The sequence below is a fragment of the Trichogramma pretiosum genome, unplaced genomic scaffold, assembly GCF_000599845.2.
Source record: "Trichogramma pretiosum strain Unisexual culture from Peru unplaced genomic scaffold, Tpre_2.0 scaffold130, whole genome shotgun sequence".
In the NCBI taxonomy this organism is placed as follows: domain Eukaryota; kingdom Metazoa; phylum Arthropoda; class Insecta; order Hymenoptera; family Trichogrammatidae; genus Trichogramma; species Trichogramma pretiosum.
Genome location: NW_019640806.1, coordinates 62190 through 81348, shown reverse-complemented (window position 1 = coordinate 81348; position 19159 = coordinate 62190). Strand labels below are relative to the sequence as shown.

The 19159-nt window shown below is 39.0% G+C and overlaps 1 protein-coding gene across 1 annotated transcript; it reads left to right on the top strand.

Moving 5' to 3' along the window:
• The first annotated feature begins 13718 nt into the window (after positions 1–13718).
• LOC111693963 lies at positions 13719–17670 on the top strand. Its single transcript, XM_023460270.1, has 3 exons — positions 13719–14432; positions 14942–16623; positions 16695–17670. Exons 1-3 carry the CDS (start codon positions 13719–13721, stop codon positions 17668–17670), a joined length of 3372 nt encoding a protein of 1123 aa, XP_023316038.1.
• Positions 17671–19159: the final 1489 nt, after the last annotated feature.

The following is a 19159-nucleotide window of genomic DNA, read 5'->3' as shown; positions in this document are numbered from 1 at the left end:
TTCACCCCAAAAAAACTATGCAATATAACGTCATAAGAGATTTAAACTTTTTTAAAATTAAAATAATAATTTAGCTAAAATTTTAAAAGTATATAATTTGTATCTGTCGAACAAAATAATGACTGCGATGAATTTTAAAATTAAGCGAAAATTATTTAAATTAGAGTTAACTTTAGATTACTGGAAGGGCAGTTTTTTTTATACAATTAACATTGCTTTGGTTTTCAACAAAAATTCTAGGATTCCTGGTTTCATTGTTATAAAAAAATGTTTTAACATGCGAATTAGTTAAAAAATGGGAACAAGTCAAGTTTGATTTCTTGATTTTCTTCGATTAAGGATAACAGTTAGAGCACTTTTGATTCAAGTCTCCAGAGAAAAACTTATTATTATTATTATTATTATTATTATTATTATTATTATTATTATTATTATTATTATTAAGGGAATTGAAAGCACCGACCGTTTTATAATGTCCTTTATGATTGAAATATCACAGAATGATGCATTTCCTTTTCATCAAATTCATTATTAATGATCTGTCGCTATACCAATTATATTAATTATTGAACTTGCAAAAAAAAAAGAATTGGTCTCACATCAGTCGATGAATTAGGTGTTTACTTTGAGACGTAACATCTGTGGTACTTCAATATGTCAAATAAAGTCTCCTGCTTACATTCATGACAACAGAAAGAAGCGCGTGATTGAGTCATCCACGTACAAACGTCACGAGTGTTAGAGGACACTTGAATCTAAGTATTGGGGTGGTTGCTGTTGTAATTTATTTGTAAACGCGCACTCTTAACTTGAATGAGGTGCATAACGTACGTAATGCCAGAATGTACGCATGTACTTTTTGAAAAGGAGGCATTTCGTCGCGAAAGCTTCTGCATGAGTGCTTTGAACTTTTTTCTCTCTTTGGCCTTCATAGGTACTCGCGTGCCCAATCAGATGACTGCGTCTCATATTCAAAGAGGAGTGCTTGGACGAGCTCCGCATTTACATATATGTGCAAGCACTTGAGCATTCGATTCTGCGACCCTTTTTTCCTTGACTCGATGCTGCAATTGTCGTAAAAATAGTGTGACATGTTTTCCATTTTCCAGTGTTTGTAAATAGTTGAACTGGAGAATAAATCGAGCTTTCATGTCATGTTTGTAATTAGCTATACTAATAATGGTGAACGATCATTGTCCTCTTGAACAAATACAAAACTTGTAAAGTAGGATTGAAATCTTTTTAATATTTTTATTTTTTATCATTGTTAAATTCATAAATGTAATCTTACATAAATGTAAAATCTTCAAATTTTATTCTTCGAATTTGAAGTCATGTCATAGTCAAAATGTATTCCGTTTGACATACTTTATTGAATGAAAATTTGAAAATGAAAAATTGGATGTTTTGCCTGTGTTTTTTGATTATCAGATTTTTATGTTTTTGGAATCAAATTGAAGATTGAAACTTCACTTTTTTCCCCTGTATGTATCAAAACTTAAATAGAAAATTTGAAATTTATCAAAATTTAAAGAATGAAACAAATAGTACTTTATGCAACGGGTGGGATATGTTTTTTCTGCAAAACGAAGGGTTGCTAGAAAAGGTTATTCACAAAAGTTACGTTTTTATAGCACAAGAGCTTAAACTTGCTGTAAAGTTACGATTTTTAAATTAGAGTGCTATAAAATTTTTTTTCAATTTGAAAAATCTCAAAAAACTTGAAATTACATAAGAATTACAAAATAAATATATGTGGCTTCATTCTTGTCAGTCATTTTCACATACATACACGCGCATGCACACAAACCATATATTATCGTCACCACGGCGCAAAACCCGCACTAATAAACTCGAATGATGAAAAAGTGCCTTTGTCCTACGTTAAAAGGTTATGACTAAAAAGTAAAAGTTCCAGAAAATTCGTTTGAATGTTTAAAGTTTAAACTAGGTTCCGGATCTCATTGTTAACTTTTATTTCTCTCTTCAATTTTTCTAGTTGGTGATTTAAGTGCAAATTCGATCGTAGATAAAGTCTTTTGTAAATTATAGCACTGTTAACAAATGTAAGACACTAAGTAAAATCTAAAAAGATCTCATGTCACATTAGATTTAAGTATTCTAAAATTGATTGATTTTGACGCATAGTTAAAATATCTGTAGATTTCAGTTTTAACTTCGAAGATTGTAATAACACTAAATTTTATTTGTTTGACTGTATGTACTTTGAGGTGAAGAGACAACTGAATTTAAGATTAAATTTGTTCAATTTTATATGTTAAATTGCTAACCCTAAGTAGTTATTTTGATATTAAGTTCACATGGTATACTCATAATTTGTTTTTTACTCCAGTCGTGAGCGAAAATTCGATTCAATAGCTCGAATTGGAGAATTTCAGGGTGAATGAAAAAAATAAGTATTTTTCATTATTATTTGTACTTCGTTAAAAACAAATTGAGCAAATTATCATAAAAAATGAATATGTTATGAAGTCGTAGTATATTTAAAACCCAGATTATAAAAGCTCGGTTTTAGCACACCCCCAAAGTCAAAAATAAAGCCTTCAAAGTATTAATATGCAGTGAAAAAGTGAATGCACATTCAGCCCACTCTCATGAAATCTTAAACGATAAGGTTTTATTGCTCAAGTCAATGCTCAGAAGAAAGAAAAGAGAAATATATTTAGCCGGTACATTAGGGCAAAACGGTGCAACGTACAAAATTTTCTACAGGATCGTGAGAAAATCAAGAGGAGTTCTCCAATCGTCAGAGTACGAAGGAGTCGTAAAGTATAGAGAAACTACCGACACTGCTATAATTTGGACTTCCGTTCTCATACACAATACTCATTTACTACACTCGAACAATTGACTTTGCCTTAGCTCGCTCGATGATTCGTGCATACTGTTTGACAAAAGAGGAGGTGAACATTCCACTGAACTGCTAGAACTACCAGAAGGCCCCCCAGCAAATATTATGTAACTTGATGCTGGGGGTGCAGAGTAGTTACAGGTGTACCGTCATTGTTACCGATGCATACTTCACCGTACAAACATTTACGCATTCGCTTGCACACATGTTTGTATACCCTATTTTCGAAAGATTAACAATGAAGTTCAATCGTTCGTCTCTGTATACAGAACGTCTTTGCGAAGAAAAGAAGGCAAAAAATATTTCGTACAGTTTTGGAATCAATATTGTAATGGTTTTTTTAATTGTCCTTCAACATCGTCTTCATATACCACGAGCTTCGTCTTTGACGTTTCAGGGTTGCTTACAATTATACTGAATCCATTAATAACTTTTTATCGCTAAACATTTTCTAAAATAATATACATAAATTAATTTTTATAATACCTTGAATTCTAGTTTCTTTGAGAAAGTAACTTAAAACCATAATATTTAACTAATATTCTTAGATATCGATATTTATAGTAGTTATTATTTTGTGATTAAGTGTAAATTTGATGATATGTTATATGAAAAAATACGATGAATTTCCAATTGTATAAAAATTTAAAATGACTGTTACTGGTCTCATAATACGCAAGAATCTGAGGATAGGCGCGCAATTAATGGATGCTAATATCAGGTCCTGGGAAATATTGTCTTGCATAAATATATATATAGAGCAAAGAAGATGCATTCACCTAATGTTTAGGCTCAAGCATGCTGACGATCAACATTTATAATAAGATCGGCTAGATGTAAAGTATGCGTAAATTATCCGTTCTAATATATCTGTATAAACGCTTAGGTTTTGGACATCCAATTATTTTTTAAATTAATTATGTTAATTGAATGTGGATAAATAATGAATATTAACGATTCAATGTTGCAAACAATTTTTTTTCAAATTGGTTGTATTGAGCTGAATATGTTTAAGATGACTATATTATTTAAATATTGGTGCCAAGTTTTGATCTTATGTAGAAAATTAATTCAAAGTTAAGCGAAAATAGGTACAGTGACTGAACGATCTTCAAATAAAATTGAAATTTTGTCGATCAGCCAGCAAGGTCTCAATCATAAAATTGTTTATTTCTAGTGCTATCATTTTTTTTACAGGTATTAGAGTTTCTTTCAATAACGATTAACGAGATCGTGTTGCTTTCAAATTGACACGGTTCATGAAGACAATCAATTAAAAATGACAATTTAAAAAACCTAAAATAAATTTTTTGAAATCCTTAGAAGCATTTTAGAGTATTCCGTATTTCCGTAAATTATTGAGGAATAAATTTTTTTTTATTCAGCTTGACAAAATGATCTCTAAATTTTTAATTTCGAAAACGAGCTTTCGTATAATTTTTAAAAACGTTCTTTTTCAATGCATCGTCGACCCATTTTAATTAATTTTTGTAATTCGGTAAAGATAAGCAAGTTTTTTGTAAATATATGTTTTTATTTAAGCACCAACTTATACGAGCTAACATTAAAAAGGGTGGGTGGAAAAGAAAGAAAATAGATTTGTAAATACACCTAGGATCACATAAATCATGCGTTTGTATACCCATGAACAGATACAAAGTTCTTAACGATACAGGCTGGCATAATTAAAACAATAAATAAGACGGTATCCAACTGCGAGCGCAGGGGGCCAACTGCTTTGGTCTTTTGTGGTGGTGTTTTACTTTTATATTTAGTTTGTATCATTTAACTAAAACTTTTTTTCAATGATTATAATTAATTTGAATGACAAATTATCAGGCAGGGAAATGTGCCAGTTTCTCGAATTTTCTGAGACTAATTATCACTTCTACTCTTATCATTCTTTTCACTCTAACTAAGATTAATTTTTATAATTATTCGTTAGTATAAAGTATTATATTTGATTTAAAATCATTTTTTGTTCTTAATCGATTGATGCTTTATTATTACAAATCAGGTCCAAAAAATAATCTTTATTTGCTTTTAAACACAAATAGCAGTCGAATATAATTGACTATAAAGAATATTTCTTTTATTTTTGTGATGAAGTAAGTCTATTATAGCTTGCGTGCAATTAAAATAGTTGTTCGCTTTTTTCAACTATATTGTACATTAGAGTCTTTGCAGTCCTGCTTGATTCGAGTATACTCAGTTATTTCTTGCTCCTGGTGATGGTACAGGTAGTTGAAAAGAATACCCAACTGATTAACAATAACAAATTTGACACTTTATTTTAAACAATAGCGAAAAATTGAATTGGTATTGTGAATACGGATTTCTCAGCTGACTCGACTATGCTCTACCGAGGGTGAATTTGAACTGTCAACTTTTCACGGCGCAAATGAACATAATAAATGTAAATAAGGAATACATGGGGCCGAATTCCTGAACTGTCTTAGCGAGCTCGCCAAGCGGTGTTTTTAAGCAAAATCTTTCAATTTCTAACTCGATAAGAAAGCTACTAAAACTCTTTTAAAAAATTTTGATATTGATTTCGATGGGAAATTACTTTAGCTTTCCGATGGTGAGTTCAAAATTTCCATTCCATAAAAATTCTCTGAGATACTTTGATAGTTGTGATCACCCCTGATCATATTTATATCGTGATTCCCTAACGGTAACATGGTGAAAAAAAATCAAAAACTTGATTTTTTGCAAAAAACTTTACGTTTTTTTTCGTATAAGTAGCCATAACTTTTTTATTACACAAAGAATCGAAATTTTGAGCTCAGTTTCTGAAAGGACATTAAATTTTACATCGAAATAGGTCTATGCGAAACTTTTTGGAGGCCTCAAACTACAAAAAAAATCGCGGCAAAAACCAACAAAAAAATCGAACATTTTGGTCGTTAACCCATTAAGTCCCAAGAGGACGTTTTTTCAACACTTTATTCAGCCACTGTATTTTTGGTGTAAATGGGGTCAAAAAAATATGCGAGTAACTAGTTCTGATGTAAAATTTAATGCTCTTTCAGAATCTGATCTCAGATTTTTGAAAAAGTGATCAGGTCAAAAGTTACACTTGATTTTACCCAAAAAAAACATGATTTTTAAAAAAAATTTTTTTTATTTTTCGAATTTCCAAATGAAAACCATTAGGAATCTTAGGGGTTTCGTGCAAATATCGCGTCCTCGATACCTAAACTAAAAGTTAGTGGGGTTTAGATTGAAGAAAATAAAGTTAAAAAATACACTTTTTTCTCAAGTCCTTCATTTTTGAGTAAAAATTCTATGAGTTTTCATTCAATTTTGCGAGTTTTGACCGCCATTTTTAGTGTTCAAACACTAATTTTTTCAATCGGTACCCCACTAACTTTCAGTTTAGATATCGAGGACGCGATATTTGCACGAAACTCTTGAGATTTCAAATGGTTTCCCTTTGGAAAGTCAAAAAATAAAAAAAATTTTTTTTCAAAATCAAGTTTTTTTTTATAAAATCAAGTTTAACTTTTGACCTAATCATTTTTTCGAAAATCTGAGATCAGATTCTGAAAAAGCATTAAATTTTACATTAGAATTAAGTACTCGCATATTTTTTGATCCCATTTTTACCAAAAAATCCAGTGGACGAATAAAGGGTTGAAAAAACGTCCTCTTGGGACTTAATGGGTTAATGGGCTAGACTGATACTGCCTTTTGCAGTAATAACCATCCACGAAAATCTACGTGGCAATCTTCTGCAGTTGCCGTTTACGGCATTAAAGCAGCAACGCGTCAGAGGGTTTAATATAATTTTATACGCCAATGAGTTGAGTTTTTTCAGGTTTGCTTTGTGATTTCATTTTAGTCTGAAAAAAGAGTTTATTTGTAAACAAACTCTTTATTATACATTCATGTTAAATTAAATTATTTTATGTTAATATAATAGTCCTCTAAAATTTTCTTGGCGATTCACAAAAGAAAAAGCATGCAAAAACATATACAGTGAAATCTCCCAATAGCGGACACTCTTAATAGCGGACACTTTAATAAAAAGACCCGAATTTTTACTATGCTTTTCCATGTAAAATTTATTCCCAATAGCGGACACTTTTCCAGGTTTTTTGGGTGTCCGCTATTGGGAGATTCTACTGTATATATACTTTTAGACAATTACATTATACAATTTTGTATATGTAAGTAATTATTTGGTTGTAAGTTAAAACAGTAAAAATAGCATAAAAGTTTGCAAAGCAGACATAAAGAAACTCTGAAGAAAAAGTGCTTTGTAATTTCATTTTAACTAACAAACTAATAACTTACATGTACAAAATTGTATGATGTAATTGTCAAAAAGTATAAGGTATAATGTATATGGGTCAGATTCAGAATTTTTCAAATAAAACTTCGGGCGAGGTTCACGGATTTTCCTAAAATTTTGGTATGTTATAGTACATGATAAAAAAGTGCCAAAACCAAAATTTTGGACCCCCTCCCCCCTCCTACCCCCCTCCACCCCTATAAACGTCCATTTTCGATCTATATTTTTTCTGAAGGCCTGAAGCAATTGAAAAATCTGAAAAAATTCACAAAAATACTTTTTCACAATCCAAACAACCTTGAATTTTTTCAGATTTTTCGAGTGCTTCAGGCCTTCAGAAAAAATCATTGAAAATTTAAATTATTTTATTTTCGGTGAAATGGTTCGATATACCAGACCGTGGATTCAAGCGCTTCTACCAATTCGTTTTCGGCGACTGGTGGATACTGTTGGAAAAGATATTCTTTTTTTTTCAAGAGTCTTTCTTTCTTGTTCTCCACCTGTAATCGTTCAACAATTAGTCTACAATCAAAATAAATCTTGTTACATCTTTATATAAAAAGGTTTATTACGTGCTAATTCGCCAACTTGCACTGATAAAATAACTCCTTCAGGGTTTTTTGAATCCATCCACAAAGCTTTGTATAACGCGTTTGGATTGAAATCACTTTTGTTCGTTGGTTTTTTTAGCTTTAATTCTTGTATGTCACTTATAGGTAATACTTTTATAGACTTGTCACAAGTAAACCGAACTTTTGCATGCGTAACTTCACTCATTTTTAAGTCTCTGATTGTATACGCAATGTACTTCACAAAAACGAAAAATCCCGCGATGTGTGTAGATCAAAGAGCGTTCCTTCGTTACAGTATCACACACAATTCTTTTTTTTCTTTTTAGTTGATTACGGCCCTTTCTGCTACGAGGCTAATTGGCCAACCTCACCGTTCTACTTAACGGTGGGTCTTGCGTGTATATGTAAACGTGTGTGTTAGTGTATTAGTGTGTACCTATAGTCGATATGGTTGCGCCTCCCATACCACTGAGGTTACGCTTTGATAATGGTGTGACCCCCAACACCAGAGACCGCCGTTGAAGTGCACTAGCCTTTTTCCAAGGAAAATTTCCACGGTATACACCCAACGGTGCAAACCCCGCAGAAAAAATCCTCGGGAAAAAACCAGCCCACCGCCGGGATTTGAACCCCCGACTTCTCGGTTGAGAAGCAAGAGCTCAAGCCCCACAGCCACCGCGGCCTCCACACACAATTCGCTCCGAGCGATACCGACGCGACATCTGCCGGTTCAAACTTGTCATTATTGGCAGGCTTTTATCATGAGAATTACAGGCTTAATCATTGAACCGCAAGATCGAAATAGAAATTAAAACCGGGTTTCAAAAAGTTTTTCACGAAATTAATTTTCAACCAACGACAGAAAAGAAAGGGAAAAATTTAGCCGAATGTGGGCACGCCAAGCAGGTGACAGAATACCGGAAAAACGGCAAAAGTTATTCAATAGCAGCAGAAGTCGTCCGTCAGACGTCTGTTAATGACGCGGCGTACAAAACAAAACTCAATGTAAATATCTGTGGTGGAAAATACTAACGAGATAACTCCATCTTTTTCGAAGTCGAGTTTATGACATGAATTACCTATATGTTATGTTTACTTTAAGGTACAAGTGTCACAAAAGCTGAAAAGAGCACCTATCGTTCAATATAACACCGTGCTTAACGAGATAAGTCCATTTCGCTGCAAACGATTCCCGGCCAAACGAGATAAGTCCACCTTTGCGAGCTCCAAAATGCGATAAAAAGTCTACTTTGACTTGAAAATTTAATAAAATGATATTCCAACATACAAATGGCTCTCACACTCTTCGAATGTAGTGAATTTCACTATACAGTTGGTACATTTGATACAAGAGGGGCCATTTTCGCGATTTTCAGTGTGGCCTTATTTCGTTGCAAAATTTGAGATCTGACACCAGTATAACGTTAAATGAGCTATTTTATCAATTTAAAATCATTACATGAGGTTTTGATCACAAACTAAGCGAAATTATCGATATTGAAAAAAGTGTGACCGCTAAAAGTGGACTTATCTGCTAAGCGGGGAAAGGGCTAACGAGATAAGTCCATATTTTTTGCTCCTTATCATCACTATGATGCGCCTTTCAATTTCACAAGTACATAGTTCAAAAGATACCTCATAATAGGTAAAAATATCATAGGTACAGATCTTTAGTCGTCCGCGTCTAGCTAGGCCTTCGTGCGCAACTTAAAACGCGTTTTTCTCGAAAACACGAAAAATGGAGTTATCTCGTTAGGCCTTTCCACTACAGATATTATCCTCAAGATGAAATGTCACTTAATAAATGTAATAAACGTAAATGAGTACTTGGTAATATGTATGTGATTTTGTCTTTTAATTTAGATCGACGAGAGTAGGAAGATAACAGACTCAACATGTACTTGTGTGCACAAAAAAGTCTTTTGGAAGAACAAGTTTGGGGTGGACCTACTGCTAGACAATTTGCCAATGAGAAGTACAAAAAAAGCAAATACAGCAGGCCCTCTGTATTCGCGGTAGTTAGGTTCCTAAAAAACACCGCGAATATGGAATCCGCGAATAATTGAAAAATAATGATAACACATGTAATAATAATAATGTCGAATAACAAAAATATTGAATAATTGAAAGTATTTATTTTATTGGCATTTTTCAAAATATTCCGTAATGCGGGATTGTTCTGTTCGCCGAACCATGTCTGTGTGCAACTCTTTATAAGGATTTAATGTCATCGTTTAAAAAATGTAAACAACAAATACAAAAGTTAACCAAAAAGTTGTGTTTGGCATCAGGTAAACACCGCGAATATCGAATTTTGTTTTCGCGGATACGGAATGAAGGTATCAATAGAAAATTCCGCGAATATAGAATTCGCGTATACTGAATCCGTGAATACGGAGGGCCTGCTGTATTTTGATGAAATGTTCTCTTCAAAGGGAAGCGGTGCCGATCCGTATGAGTTCAACGTTAGTGATTTAAAGCAACCACCAGCTTTAAATAATATAAATAGTAAGTATTATTAAGAGTGAGAGAGAATCTTAGCTGGTGTGCGCTCGGAGCTCGGAGCGTAACTTAACAGATCAGCTCGGTGAGCTAACAGTTTGTAGCGACGGCGTACAATCGGTAAGCTAAGTCGTGTTCGCACGTCGCGGTTATACATAATGTTTGCTGGGCTTCGACCCGTGGTAATGTGTGGAATATTCCTGTAGTCAAATAGAAACATGTTTACCGCCGTTTCTACTTTTCCTACCCCTTTCACAATTTTTTTGACGTTATTTTTAAACGTCAGAATAAAATTTTCTGCTGCCCCGTTCGTGTCCGGAAAATACGGAGGCAAAAAGGAATGTTTGACATAATTATCTTTCAGGAATTTCATGAAATCGTCGCTTCTAAACTGCGGTCCCTCGTCTGTCACACAGTGAATGGGCAATCCGAATCGGACAAACAATTTTTTAAATTCTGTTATCAACCTTTTCGCATCCGTATTATTTTTACAATTGATTATTTCATTTACTGTGCGCGTCAATTACTATGAGGTACATATCATTTTCGAACTTCGCATAGTCACAGTGTATGCGCCCCCATACTTTATTCGGCCATGGCCACATAGTCAGCGGCGTTTTATTCGGCGCTTTGCGCTCGACTATACAAGCTGTACAATTATTCGCTACGTCCTCTATTGCTGCGTCTATGCCCGGCCAATATACGTATGATTGCGCATACATTTTCATTTTTACTACTCTGAAATGGGTTGCATGTAGTTCACAAAGTATCGCTGCTTGCATAGAAACGGGAATGCATGCGCGCACTCCCCAAAAGAGACACCCTTTTTCGACTGTTAATTCGAATCTAATTTTGAAAAAAATTTTCTTATCTGGCGTTAATTTGTCATATTCAGGCCAATCACCTGAGACATAACGTATTATGTCTCTAAGTAATTCGTCCCTTTTGCTCTCTGCGTTTAGCATTTTACTGTCTAGTACAGTACCGTTTTCGTCGAAAAAATTAATAAGTGAGGGAATCGGATCATACATATCCGATATGTCCGTGGTATCTTCTACGGGGAGTCGCGACAATGCATCTGCGTTTGCATTTTTCTTGGATTTGACATGTTCGATTTTGTATCGAAATCCGGATAGAAAATAAGCGTAGCGTTGTAGCCTGTAATCGGCCGTCTGCGGTATTCCTTTCCGCGGTCCTAAAATAAGCTCGAGCGGCTTATTGTCTGTGCGGAGGATTATTTCTTTGCCGAAAACGAATTGGTAGAAGCGCTTAAATCCGAAGACGATAGCCATTGCTTCTTTATCTATAATTGCGCGTTTGATTTCGGTACTCGGAATTTTTTTCGACGCGAAGGCTATTGGTTTTTCCGTACCATCTTCATATTTGTGTGAGAGTATGGCAGACAATCCGTAATCGGATGCATCGCAAGCTAATATTAATTGCGTTGACGGGTCGTAGTGAGCCAAACAATCAGGTGCGATAAGCCTAGCTTTTACCCAGTTAAACGCTGCGTCGCATACTGAATCCCACGTTGGAATTTTACCGTTTAGTAAGTCGTAAAGTGGCTTCAATTTCACTGACCGATTTTCTAAAAGGCTCGCGTAAAAATTTACTAAGCCCAAGAAAGACGCTAATTCCTTTACGTTATTCGGCCGCGGTGCTTCGACCATCGCTCGCATTTTTGTTTTAGATTTGTGTAATCCGTTCGAATCAATAACGTATCCAAGCACTTCTATTCGTGATTCCATAAATTTGCATTTTTTTAAGTTGAGTCTTAAGTTACATTCAGACAACCGTTCGCATACTTTTTCTAGGTTTGCTTTGTGTTCTGTATGCGTTTTACCTGTGATGTATATATGTGGTCTAGGTACGCGATAACACCGTCTATGCCGCGGAGACATTCATCCATTTTCCGTTGTACATCGGCTGGTGCCGGAGACACGCCCTCGGGTATTTTTGTATACTCAAAAGTAAGTTTACTAGTTAACTACTTAGTTAGTTACTAAGTTTACTAGTCTCTCTATCTCTTTCTCTACAGCTGGCTTTAAGGCATGCGGTACATGTCTGCATTTGAGCGCGACGGGCCGCACGTTATCTCTTAGATGTATCTTTGTTTGGCTTTTACTGTACAGTTCTGGCGTCTCGGCAAATAGCGACGCGTACTTTTGTGTTACGTACTCTTGCAAGTTTTCTTGAATTGAATTTTTATCGTTCGATTTGAATTTCGGAAAGCTTAGCGGCTATAACCCGAATTGCGCCAACCATTGTCGGCCTATCAATGCAGGTCCGGGACCAGGTAAAATGTAACAATTTGCATCAATTTTATCTCCGTTTAAGATCGCGGTTAATTTAGTCAATTCGCCTATTGGAGTCAATACGTGTCCATCGTAGGCCCGTAATTGTTTACTTGTTTTAATCATTTGATTACTTTCGAGGTATGTGCGATAAACTTGCTCGGAAATTACCGGCCAAAATGAACCCGTGTCGATTTCGAAGTTTATGTTTACGTTATTCACATTGATATTAAGGAACATTGGCTTAATGCCTGTATCGGCTACGCTCGCATAAGTATGTAACACGTGAGTACTCGGTTGACAATCTGTTATTGAAAAAAAATTTCATTCGTAATCGCTAACTACCTCTTCGCATTCTGATGGCGATACAATTTTCTTAATGTTATCGGTAGCGTTGGTTTTACAAGTGCGTGCCAAGTGACCTTTTTTGTTACATTTTCGGCATACATAATCGCGGAAACGACATTCATGACTCGTATAATTTGCTTTACCGCAACAATAGCATTTTTTTTCGCTGTTACTTGCTGTAGCTGATGAACTCCGATGATGCTACCGCTGCTGACGCTGGTGCTGTTGTTGCTTGGTTGCGTCGCTTGTCTTTCCCCGCTTGACCGTGCGACCTTTCTGCCATGGCTGCTTTCCTTCTGAGTGCGTATAATGCACGTTGTTTTTCGTGCTGTTTCCGTCCAATGTGTTACTCGCCGATGCTGCGATTTTTTACGGCTGACTCTCTTGCCATGGCGATTTCCACTGCTTTTTCCAGTGTCAAGTTTTTCTCCTCAAAAAACTAGACCTTGATATCTGTGTCTGAGAGCCCGCATACCAATTGATCTCTGAGTGCATCGGTTAGTTTTTTGAAGTTACAATTTATCGCTAGCTTCTTTAGCCTGGCAACAAAGCCAGCGATTTTCTCGTTCCCGTTTTGCCTTGCTGTGTGGAACGTATGTGGCGACTCACTTCACCGCAGTCTTACATGTATAATTAAGTAATTGAACTGCTAAAATGTTCACCTTTTGTTTTATCGTCGCCAGGCGATAAAACTAATTAATCGGACAGTTCAGTTCAGCGGCAACCTCCGAGACGAGCTAGTCTCAAATAATGAAGCTCCTCACTGTTAATAATATTAATATTTCTTGTCCTTCGTTCCTACAATTTGGTGACCCCGACGTGATACAACGATGGTATTGGAACGAGACAACGAAGTTCGTCGCAACGCCGATCTACACCAGCGAGCTCTCGCCGATGACGCTGCCGCTGCCGCCGCCGCCCTCCTTGCAGAGCAGCAACAACGTGCCGATGCAGCCGCCGCCCTCCTTGCGGAGCAACAACAACGAGCTGATGCAGCCGCTGCAGGCTTTGCTCCCCCGCGATATGTCAATCGCGTGGCCGTGAAACTTCCAGCTTTTTGGATGGACAAGCCGGCCGTTTGGTTCGCGCAAGCTGAAGCGCAGTTCGCTTTGGCTGACATCACCGTTGAGCTGACAAAATACTACCATGTCATCTCTCAACTGGATGTTCGTGCAGCCGCGGAGGTCGAGGACATCATCAGCAATCCTCCGGGTGTTGAACCTTACACGAATTTGAAACAACATCTCATCCAACGTCTCTCAACATCAGAGGAACAGCGAGTTCGTCAACTTCTCCACGACGAAGAGCTCGGCGACCGCAAGCCATCGCAGTTCTTGCGACACCTCAAATCGCTTGCTTCCCCGACCGCCGTACAACCTAACCTTCTGCGTCATCTATGGCTCCGGCGTCTTCCTACCCACGTCCAGGCCGTATTAACAGCCCGACCAGAGCTTTCACTTGAGCAGCTTTCGGACTTGGCAGACAAAATCGTCGAGATTTCTCCGATTTCTTCAGTACACGCGGTCGCAGACGCAGTGGAGCAGGTATGCCCTCCCTTGTCTCTCTTGTCTGCCATTCGAGAGCTTACCTTGGAGGTCAGCGCACTACGCTCTCGTAATGTCGAGAGATCACCTCAACGTCGCAGCCGTAGCCACAACCACAGTCGCAACCGCAACCGTTCGAAATCATCGAACCGACCACGTGACTCTGACAAGTTATGTTGGTATTGTTTCCGTTTTGGCAGTAAGGCGAAGAAGTGCCTTTGCCCGGGAAACGGCAAAGACGGTCAGTAGCGGCGACAGACTGTCTCTCGTCGAAAAGCCGCCTGTTCGTGACGGATCAATCAACCAAGCACCGATTCCTCGTCGACACCGGCTCAGATGTTTGCTGTTTTCCACGACGTCTATTGCGTGAGCGTCGAGCACCAACGGAATTTCGACTTCACGCCGCCAACGACAGCACAATCAAGACATACGGTTTTCACGGATTGACTCTCGACTTGGGCCTTCGTCGACGTTTCTTTTGGCGTTTCATCGTTGCGGATGTGTCGCAGCCGATCATGGGCTCCGATTTCCTCGCACACTACGACTTGCTGCCCGACTGTCGACGAAAGCGTTTGATTGACGCTTCCACGAACCTCTTCGCGCCTGCGTCGATGCAGTTTTCGTCGCAATGCAGCGTCAAGACTGTAGCAGCAAGCGGCGATTACTCGGACATCATCTCGGCATTTCCGGATCTTCTTCGTCCTCTTGGTTTGCCGAGACCGATCAAGCACTCGACTGTTCATCACATACGCACGACCCCTGGCCCGCCGCTGTCATGCCGTCCTCGTCGCTTGGCGCCCGAGAAACTTCAAGTTGCCAAGACCGAATTTGACCAGATGTTACAAGCAGGTGTGTGCCGTCCTTCCGAAAGCCAGGGGTCATCACCATTGCACCTCGCACGTAAGGGTAAGAATGGCTGGCGACCTTGTGGCGATTTTCGAGGACTCAACAGCCGAACAATCCCGGATCGGTACCCTGTTCGTCACATACACGACTTCGCCAACAACATCGGAGGATCGACTATTTTCTCCACGATCGACTTGGTCAAGGCGTATCAACAGATACCTGTCAACCCGGACGACATCTGCAAGACTGCCATAACCACACCTTTCGGCCTGTACGAATTTCCTTACATGACATTCGGATTGAAGAACGCTGGCCAAACGTTTCAACGCTTCATCGACGAGGTGACTCGAGGTTTACCCTTTTGTTACGTCTACATAGACGATATTTTGGTATACTCAAGATCGCAAGAGGAGCACCGCCGACATCTCGAGATTTTATTCAAACGCCTACACGAGTACGGCCTTGTCATTAATCTCGAAAAGTGTTCATTCGGCCAGCCGGAAGTTCGATTTTTGGGTTACCTGGTGTCAGAGGCAGGTGTTCGCCCGCCTGAAGATCGAGTCCAAGCTATTCTCGACTACACTTTACCGAAGACAGCTCACGACCTTCGACGTTTTCTCGGCATGTTCGATTTTTATCGTCGTTTCGTCAAACATGCATCCGAGTTGGAAGCGCCCTTATACGACGCTCTTAGCAAGCCACTCATAAAAGGATCACAGCTTATAACATGGACACCGGACTTGGAAAAAGCTTTCGTTCGTTGCAGAGGCAGCATCGCAACTGCGACACAGCTCTCTCACCCCCGTCTCGGCGCACCACTGGGCCTTTTCACCGATGCATCCGGAACTGCTGTCGGCGCGTGTTTGAATCAGTGGATCAACGACGCTTGGCACCCTTTGGCATTTTTCTCGAAGAAATTATCGCCGAAAGAAGCTAGTTGGCCAGCCTATTACCGAGAGCTATTAGCGGTTTATACAGCAGTCCAGCATTTCCGGCACGCCTTAGAGGGTTACACTTTCAAAATTTATACAGATCATAAGCCTTTAATCCACGCATTCACGCTGAAGAAGGAGAAGTTACCACCGATTCAGTTGAATCAACTGTCATTCATCTCGCAGTTTTCAACTGACATCGTATACATCAGGGGAGCCGAAAACGTAGTCGCCGATGCGCTCTCTCGTGTAGAAGCCGTCTCGTCTATCAATTACGAGGAGCTTGCACAATCTCAAGCTATTGATGAAACCTTGAAGAGTTTCCTCGACGATCCTGGTACATCTTTACGCCTACAAAAGATCGAGCTTCCCGGCCTACGCACTTCTGTATACTGTGATGTTTCAACCGGCAAGCAACGTCCTTTTCTCACGACTCCGTTCCGGCGCGCCGCATTCGATTTGATTCATGGTTTGAATCATCCAGGAATCAAAAGGACATACAAGATGCTAAGCGAGCGTTTTATTTGGCCTTCGATGAGAAAAGACTGCCCGCTCTTGCATTCCCTGCCAGAAGTCGAAAGTCACTCGACATGTGCATTCACCGTTGGGTTCATTTGCACATACGACGCAACGTTTCTCACATGTGCACGCTGCCGTTGAAGGATACATCGACCGAGACTGTATGCAAAGGTTTTCTTCAAGCTTGGATCTCCCGTTTTGGCTGTCCTGATGTGTTGACTACGGATCGTGGTGGCCAGTTCACTTCTCACCTGTTCACAAATGTCGCTAAGCATCTCGGCATTCAGCTTCGTCATACCAGTAGTTGGCATCCACAGAGCAACGGGATTGTCGAGGTTTTTCATCGACACTTGAAAGCTTCGCTCCTGGCCCATCAACACGAAAATTGGCTCGAAGCTCTTCCTCTCGTGCTGCTTGGTATTCGCTCAGCTTTCAAAGAGGACATCTCGTCGACTGCTAGCGAAATGGTTTACGGTGAGACGCTGCGCCTACCCGGTGAGATGCTAAAAACTTCGACTCCTGCTCACATCACGGATCCAGCGAGTTTACTACATCGTCTTCGTGCAATATTCCACCGTTTGCAACCGGTACCAGCCTCCAGGCATTGCAAGCCTCGCGTCTTCGTTTTTCAAGATTTGCGTGACTGCGGTTACGTCTTCTTGCCCGACGACAAGATTTCGAAAGCTTTGGTGAACACACCTTTTACCGGCCCTTGGAAGGTGTTAGAACGCACAGAGAAAATTTTCAAGCTCAGCATTCGTGGAAAAGCTGTCACCGTGTCAATCGATCGCTTGAAACCTGCCTACGTGTTGGACGACGACGTGTATTCAATTTCTGTGGACAATCCAGACCTTGACACTACTTCGGCCGTTTCCTGTGCCTCGCAGTTGTCGTCTTCGATCAATAACCGAACTAACCGACATGTTCATTTTGATATTTAATATTTGTCGTTAATACTTGTTACTTGTTTTTTTGTTATTTTCAACACTTGTTAATTACTGTGTTATATACTGCGTAGGGGGTGATGTGGCGACTCACTTCACCGCAGTCTTACATGTATAATTAAGTAATTGAACTGCTAAAATGTTCACCTTTTGTTTTATCGTCGCCAGGCGATAAAACTAATTAATCGGACAGTTCAGTTCAGTGGCAACCTCCGAGACAAGCTAGTCTCAAATAATAAAGCTCCTCACTGTTAATAATATTAATATTTCTTGTCCTTCGTTCCTACACGTACACCTCTCCATTGCCTCGGAGGGTTTTGGTTTCAGCTGTTTCTCCATAACTTCGACGAGCTCCTTATATGCCTTCGCTGTAATTTTCTCGGGTGATACGAGCTGCTTTAGGAGAGCGTGCGCATCTGTGCTTAACCCAACGTGCAGGCTACCTTTATCTTGTCGTCGCTTATCTTTTTCGTAAGGAAGTAACAATCCAGTTTTTCCTCGAAAAGCCCCCAATCGTCGTCCATTTGAAATTCGAATCTTGCCTCGGACATGACGTCGCCAGTGTTGTCTTCGTCCTTATCGTTATCAGATTCAACACTTGTATCACTCTCACTCGAGTTCTCCTTTGCGTCTGTAAAGGAATCGTCGTCGCTTTGTTGCTCTTTTTTGTTCTGTATTGTTTCTCGCAAGAGTTCACGCAGATCGTTGTATTTGCTGGCTGGATCGTATTGAACTTGTCGGTTTTTTAGTTCTCCCTCAATTTGAACTTTATTTAATTTTTGTATCCAGCCAGTGCCTTTTATATTGGACTGATTTTCTATTGGCTGATTATTTGTTTTATTTTTCGCGCACAATGATCACTACACTATTTATTTGCCAGTACCGCACCTTTCTACGCCTGCTCTGACGATTTTGAATATCGATAATTCCACCCGATTTTTAGTATCGCACATTTCTACGAAACTAGTAACACGTGTGTTCTTTGCTTATCCTCGTCGCCAGTTGTTATATATTGGGAGAAGGAGGAAATAAATAAACACTTGTATTGTTTCGAACGAGAGCTAATTCAAGTAGTTCGCGGACCGTTGGTCCCGACTCGAGCGCTGCGGGTCTCCCACTCCGCGCTGCGGAGCAAGTCGACACTCTCACTCAAGAGTTCGGAGCGTGAACATCGCCTGCACCGAACCTTTTCCACATCGCGTGAACCAGTTATTTTGTATACGTTTTTAAGCTATTCAGTTTTTGTCCACGTAAACGTGAAGTAATCAACCAGAAAAATAAAGTGTTTGTCTCAACCTGAGCCACCTGCGTTTGCTCTTTTTTCTCCTCCTCCTTCAAGCCGTTCATCAACAATTTGGTCACTTCGAGCCGGATCCGGCTTGCAAAATGGAGGAGAGGTGAGTATCAGTGAAAATGAGAAGTGTGGGCAGAGGCTTTTCATCTCGCTATGTCTCACAATATCGTGTGATAAAATTATGTTGAAGAA